At 69.2% G+C, this 6,670-nt stretch overlaps 1 protein-coding gene across 1 annotated transcript; it reads right to left on the reverse strand.

Annotated features, from left to right (window-relative positions):
• Positions 1-882: 882 nt before the first annotated feature.
• IGFBP4 (insulin like growth factor binding protein 4) lies at positions 883-6,614 on the reverse strand. Its single transcript, XM_026072925.1, has 4 exons — positions 6,530-6,614; positions 1,484-1,632; positions 1,147-1,281; positions 883-1,011 (listed from the first exon to the last, which is right to left on the reverse strand). Exons 1-4 carry the CDS (start codon positions 6,597-6,599, stop codon positions 883-885), a joined length of 483 nt encoding a protein of 160 aa, XP_025928710.1. The 5' UTR covers positions 6,600-6,614.
• Positions 6,615-6,670: the final 56 nt, after the last annotated feature.

Raw genomic sequence — 6,670 nt, forward strand, 5'->3', positions numbered from 1 at the left:
TAAAAAAAAAAGCTACAAAAGTAGTGAAAATTTTTCAGCGGGAACCTTTGTGCTGGCAAAACCCACGGTTTTCGCGTCACTGAAGCATTTCAGAAATTCATCTTGGTTTTGTCAAGTTGGCCAAGTTGGAAGGCGCAAAGACAAAAAGCATTAACGGAGGTGTCCCATTTTTCATGGATGAAGCCTTTCAGCCGAACGGGCCAAATAGAGCCGGTTTTAAATCCACCAACTGCATTTTTTAAATATTTTAAAACTTTTTTTGGGAGGGGGAGGAAGGGGGACACAGAAAAGCCCTTCCCATCGGCGAGGCGTCGCTCCTGCTCCCGAACTTCCGGTGAGGGGCCGGGAGAGGGCGGCAGGGCGACGGCCGGGACGGGAGGGTCCTTCCCGGATGCCCGGCGCGGGGGCTCGGGGACAGCCGGGCTCGAGGCACTTCTCTTGCTGCGGCACATGGCAAGGCACTGCAGCGCGGCGGGGGCCGGGGGCCGGCTTGGGCTCGGCCGCGAACGGGAGCTGAGCGGCTGCTGCACCTGCAGGGCTGCCGGAGCAGTCCAGATGGGACGGTGATGGGCGCTGAGCCAGACCCGAGCGGCAGCGGGGAGGGAGGCCGACGGGGCGACTTCGGGCGCTCTCCTTCGCCCAGCTCTGGCAAAGCGACCCAAAAATCGCCCCACGGCCCCGGACCCACCCCGGACCCGCACGCGACACCATCTGGGCCAGCGTCTTTCCATGCAAGCATCCGGGCGGAGGGCAGGTGCCGCCGGCACGTCGGGGCGCTGGTGCCCGGGGTGCCCCCGGCCCGGGGAGCTGCTCCGGGCTCGCGGCCCCTCTCGCAGTCCTAGGCGGCCCCGGCGGGGCGGCGCGGGGCGCCCGCGGGGACGCTCACATGCTGTCCGCCGGCTGGTGACAGTCCAAGTCGCCCTTCAGCTCCAGGAAGCCCGGCAGCTTCACGCCCGTCTTGCGGTCCACGCACCAGCACTTCCCGCGCTGCCCGTCCAGCGCCGGGTGGCACTGGAGGGGACGCGGCTCGGTCAGGGGCGCTGGTCCGGCCCCAGCCCACTGCTGCCGGAGCCGGGCCATTCCCACGGCAATCCCCGGCTTCTGCCGCCCGTTCCCGCGGGAGCGGCGCCGGGAGCGCTCGCCTACCTGCTTGGGGTGGAAGTTGCCGTTGCGGTCGCAGTTGGGGATGGGGATGACGTAGAGGTCCTCGTGCGTCCGGGTCTGCGACGCCGCCAGCCTCTCCAGCGCCCGGTGCAGCTCGCTCTGGCACGAGCCCTGCGCCTGCGCGAACGGGGGGCTCAGAGGGGGCCGGGCCGCCCCCCAAAAAGCGCCGCAGCCCCAGGGACCCCCCCAGCCATGGAGCTGCCCCGGGCTGGCTCCGGGGCTGCCGATCCCCCCCTGCCCCGGGCATCCCCCCCCCCCAGCACCCACTGCCCTCCGTGCATCCCGCGCCGCCCCGGCGCCGGGGGGATGCGGCTCTCACTATGGGCCTCGTCTCCTCGCGGTGGTTCCCGCTGTTCCTCATCTTGTTGCCGTTGTTGACGCGCTTCGCCTGCTGCTTCTGCAGGCACTTGCGGTCCTGGATGCTGCAGGGGCTGAAGCTGTTGTTGGGGTGGTCGATCTCCTCCTTCTCTGCAAGAGCAGAGCCGGCCGCTGGTCAGTGCCGCCGAGCCCGCAAGCGCCGCGCTCCCCGCTTGCGTTTGCCCCCGCCCCGCTCGCTCCTGCCCCCGCCGCGCTCGCCGCTTGCATTTGCCCCCGTCCCGCTCGCTCCTGCCGCCGCCACGCTCCCCGCTTGCATTTGCCCCCGTCCCGCTCGCTCCTGCCGCCGCCACGCTCCCCGCTTGCATTTGCCCCCGTCCCGCTCGCTCCTGCCCCCGCCMCGCTCCCCGCTTGCATTTGCCCCCGTCCCGCTCGCTCCTGCCCCCGCCGCGCTCCCTGCTTGCATTTGCCCCCGTCCCGCTTGCTCCTGCCCCTGCCACACTTGCAAGGTTGGAAAAGGCTCTCGGGAGCTTTCACACCTCGTTAGCCGCGATTCGTGGGCTCGTTTCCCTGCATTTGCTATTGCAACATTGCAAATTCGCAGTGTGACGGTGCCAGGCGGTCGCTGGGGTGTGCTGCGCTGCGCTGCGCTGCAGCAGGGTTTGGCCGTGACCCACCGGCCATGTGCCAGCCACGTGCCCCGGGCTCTGGGTGTCCACCCACGGCACCGCGTCCCCAAAAGCCCAGGGGACGGGAAGGTGACCCTGGGCACGGAGGCCACCCACGGCCAGGAAGCACCGCCAAGAGCCCGGGACCCCTAAAACCCCCGCTCTCCGGCCGGCCCCGGGGAGCCACGCGCTCTGCCTCGGGGAGGCTCAGCATCAGACCGGAAAGAAAAATCCCAGGAATAAGGAAGTTAACCACAAGCAGGGCCCCTTTCTGAAAGGCGGCACCGGGCACTTCCGTCCGTGCTCACAGCGGCTCCAGCCCGGGATGCCAGATGTTGGCAGCTGGGAGACGAGTGTCATGCACCCGGCGCTGGGGAGCTCGACGTTCTTCTAAAAGCTGCAGCTCCTGCTCGTTCGTTCCGCTAACGCCCATCAGCAGGGCAGCAAGCGACGGCGGGGAGGCTTCCCGAGGAGGTGGCATGTGCTGGCGCGGGGCAACGCGGCAGAAAGCTGCCACTGCTGCACCGTTTCACCGCTTGCCTTGCCATGTAATGAATGTGTCGGGGCTGGGGGGAAGGCGGAAAGTGGGCTGGGAACCGCCGGGGCCGGGAGCAGCGCCGGAGTGCCGAGCCGGAGCACCGAGCCCGCCTGGCTGCCTGCCGCCAAGGGCTCATGCAACAGCTCCCGGCAGCCTGGGTAAAGTTCACAGCGGCGCCGTGGTGACAAATCCTTCTCCTCCGTTCGTGTGCTATTTGCTTTTCGTTTAATATGTCATTTTTTTCCAGGAAATGGCTCAGGTCCTTGAAATTTGAAACACGAACCCGAAGCGCCCCCCCCACAGAAGGGCTCCAGGACCCCGGCGCGGAGCGATGCCAGCCCCGGCAGCACGCACCGCCGAGCCGTGTCGCAACGTGGGCACCGGGGGCTCGGCCGGGGATGCTCCCCTGCGCGGCCCCCGTGCAGCCCCTGCCTTCCCGCCCGGAGCCGCTCCGGGACCCGCTGCCGGGTCCGGGAACCCCGCAGCCGCCGCCACCGCAGAAGCTCCCCTCCTCCCCCCTGCCGGACGCTGCCGCCGTGTCGAATCTCGTGGTTTAAATAAAACCAGATGCCAATAAACTTTTCATAAGGTCCCATGAAGCAGGCGGTGTCGCGGGGCAGCCGGGCTCTGGGGACGGGGCCCGGCCAGGCTTCGCCCCCGTCCTCGGCACCAAGCTGCCCTGGAAAACTCCTTAAACTCCTTAAACTCTTCAAACTCTTTAAACTCTTTAAACTCTTCAAACTCTTTAAACTCCAGCACCAGGCTGTGCAGGAAGCAAGCGCGGAGGCCCCCGGCCCGCCAGCCCCTCCCGGCTCAGCCCCTTCCCATGCGCTGCCGAGGCTTTGCCGAGCACCTCGCCGGCCCGGCAAACCCGCACGGGGACGAACGAGAGGCGGATGCTCCGGGGCCACGACCGGACTAAACCCGGCCCTCGTCCAGCCCGCGCTCCAGCCGCCCGGGGCCCCGGCATCTCCCTCCGTGCTGGCTCCCGCTGGAGCCTGTCCCGTGAAGCATGGCCTCGCCGGGTCCAGCCTAATCGCCTTGTGGGCACCAAGCCGGGAGAAACAACGCTGCCGCTCTGCCAGCTGCGGACAAGCTGGTCCTAAAGGAAAGGCCGAGAGGCAGCACGGAGCCGGGTGCTGCAGGGAGCTTGCAGGTGCCCGCGCTTCTGTGTACAGGGCAGGGAAGAGGATCCGTCTCACCCTCTGCCTGTGGCAACTTCCACGGGGTCAGTTCTCCCCAGACATAATCATTTACCCAGCATTAAATCCCTCGTAACTACTGGCCACGTGCTGGGGAAGAGATCCTCAGCTCCTCCGGGATGCCATGGGCACGTCCAGCCGCGCACGCGCTCCGGGGCGGCAGCCCGGGCGGCCCCAGGAGGAGACACAGGGAAGAGGCAGCTTTCCAGCCGCGGAGCAAGGAGCAACCATCCAGCCCCTCCGAAACCCCAAACTCGGCCCAACCCCCCCGCCGCCGATTCCCAAGCCTCTTCCCTGGAATGCAGCATTCCCGCACCCAGCGCCCCCGACAAAGTGTTTACTGTACTAGCTGCACATTAACCGCTTCCCGGCCACGGCACCACGGGACGCGGCCGAGCCAGGCATGGGGCCAGCCGCCGGGAGCCGCGGGGCCGGGAGCACCTGCTCCCGCCTGCCCGCTCCCTCCTCCGCCGCTCCCGGCACCGGCACCGGCCTGGATGTGCTCTGTGCCAGGGATAACAGGCAGCCGCAAGCCCCTGCACCAGGACACAAATAGGCTCTTAACTCCCCTCCTAACCGGAGGGAGCCGTCCCACTGCCGGCAGCCTGCGCGGTGCCCAGCCGGGGCTTTTTCCCCCAAGGAGAGAGGGAGCCCAGCTCCCGAGGCCCCGCTCTGTCCGGCTGCAGTGGCACCGGGACGGGGAGCCACGGCTCCAGCATCCCGCTGGGATCTTCCCACCAGGGTTGCAACGCCAAGGCGCCGCAGAGCCGCAGCCGGGCCTGGCGCCCGCTGGGCAGTCCTGGGCGAGCGGAGCTGCTGGCTCTCCCTGCCCGCTCTCCGCGGAGCTGCCGGCCAGCCACCCGGCTGCAGATGCCGGGTTCCCGCAGCCGCCCACCCGTCCCCCACCAGAGTCCCGAGCTCCACAGGAAGAACAGGAAAAAAACTGCACGTCTGTTTCCTACAGGCGCTGGGAAAAAATGCTGCGTTACACGGGGCAAAGCCAAAACCAACAGGCCTTGGCAGCCCGTCGGAGCCCCGGGCCCGGGAGCCAAGACAGCTATTGCAGGATGTGGGATCGGCACAAGCGGCCAGGGCAGGGGGTCTCCGCCGCAGGCCCCGCTCGCAGCCAAACCCTGCCCCCCGGAGAAGGGCGGCCGGGGGGAGGCTCTGCGCAGGGCCCTGGGCACCGCGGGGTCACCGGCAGACGCTGCCTCGCGGCGACGCGGGGAGGAAAGCGGGGCTGGACGCCAGGGCTCGCGGCCAGCAGCCGGGACGTCCAAACCGCTCCGGCCCCTCAGCCCTCGGGGCGCTGGGGCTGGCTCCACGCGGGGACGCGCGGCCGGGCCAGGCTGCACCCGGCTCATGGGCCGTCCCGGCGGCAGGCTGCTCCCCAGCCCCATCCCTTGCTCCTGCCCTCTCCCGCTGGCTCTGCCCTGGGCAGCGAGAGCTGAGCCTGGCATCCAGGGAAAAGAGCTCCTCGGCCGCACGCGGGCCATCTCACCGGCCGCACGGGGCCCCGGTGGGATGAGCCCGGCAGCGGACATCCAGGGAGCTACAAACGCAACAGGCTGTGCCCCAGGGACCTGCAGAGCCTGGCGTGACCTGCATCCCAGGAACAGGATGGGGATGGGATCGTGGGCATCCAGCCCCACCAGCGGGCCGGCAGCGCTGTCCGGAGCCCTCCTGGACCCCTCTCCAGGCTGCTCCCACGCTCAGCCCCCAGCATGTGGTTCGTTCCCACTGCCAGAGCTGCTGCGTGGCCCAAGCGGGTCCAGGGCGGTGCTGCCACCTCGACTCTGCTCCTGCACCCCGGACCCTGCGCCAGCAGCACAGGGGGCAGAGAGCCGCAGCCGACATGCAGAGCGGCGCGAGCGGAGCCGGCAGGCACGGCGGGGCTGCAATCCCTGTGCTTCCCCGGCCTGACCGGCCCCCGGCCCCTCCAGGCTGTCGGGACACCGGGCTGGAGGAGAAACGACACAGCTCGTGTCACAGCCCCTGGCCCGCAGACAAGCCCCAAGCGGTTTGCGGAGGGAAGCAGGTGCCCCGAGGCCTCTTTCCTGTTTCCTTCTGGCAGTGCTGGGCAGAGCCGCTGGCAGCATCCCTAGGAAGGGGGGAGCACGGGGGTCACCGTGCAGCGGGAGCATCTCCCCCAGCCACGTGCAGCTGCAGGATCCCGCGCTGCCCTGCTCACCCTCCTGCCGGTGCTGGGCACTCGGCAGTGAGGGCTGGGCTCCGAAGCACCCCGCGCCGTACGCCGTCCCCACCTGCACAGGCTGCGTCCCTGCCTGGCACAGGGGCTCGCCCGCCGGTGGCACTGCCGCACAGGGAGCTGGTGAGGACAGCACGGACATGGTACCCAGCCATGGGAGCTCATGCAGCCCAGCATCGCTGCTGCCCTGGCTGCTCCTGGTGCCCGTCCATCCCATCCCATCCCACCCCATCCCATCCCACTGCGGTGACCCTGCTGAGCCCCCCACCCTGGCTTGCTCCCGGCCTCACTCGTGCTGGGCGAGCGGGGCCGGAGCGAGCAGGCCGGTGCGAACCAGGGGGCAGGGGCTGCTCAGGGGGCCAGGGGGCCAGCCACGTCCCCGCGTGCCCTGCCACCGCCGCCGCGGCCCCCCGGCGCCTGGGACCCGCCTTACCTGGCGGCTGGAGGCTCTCCTGGATGGCCTCGACGTCGGCCAGGTCGGTGCAGACGCCCTGGCCGTGCATGAGGGTGTGCAGCGGGCGCGGGACGCCGCGGGGCGGGTAGCAGCGCAGCCCGGCGCCGCAGCGCGCCGTGT

This window comes from Apteryx rowi, unplaced genomic scaffold, assembly GCF_003343035.1.
Source record: "Apteryx rowi isolate R43461 unplaced genomic scaffold, aptRow1 scaffold_1092, whole genome shotgun sequence".
In the NCBI taxonomy this organism is placed as follows: Eukaryota; Metazoa; Chordata; class Aves; order Apterygiformes; family Apterygidae; genus Apteryx; species Apteryx rowi.

Excerpts from the sequence above, each read along its gene's own strand:
- IGFBP4 (XM_026072925.1), bottom strand. The coding sequence starts at position 6,599 with ATGCACGGCCAGGGCGTCTGCACCGACCTGGCCGACGTCGAGGCCATC. Across the intron at positions 1,633-6,529 it reads GGAGAGCCTCCAGCCGCCAG|AGAAGGAGGAGATCGACCAC; the intron begins GTAAGGCGGGTC and ends CTGCTCTTGCAG. Across the intron at positions 1,012-1,146 it reads GCAACTTCCACCCCAAGCAG|TGCCACCCGGCGCTGGACGG; the intron begins GTAGGCGAGCGC and ends CGTCCCCTCCAG.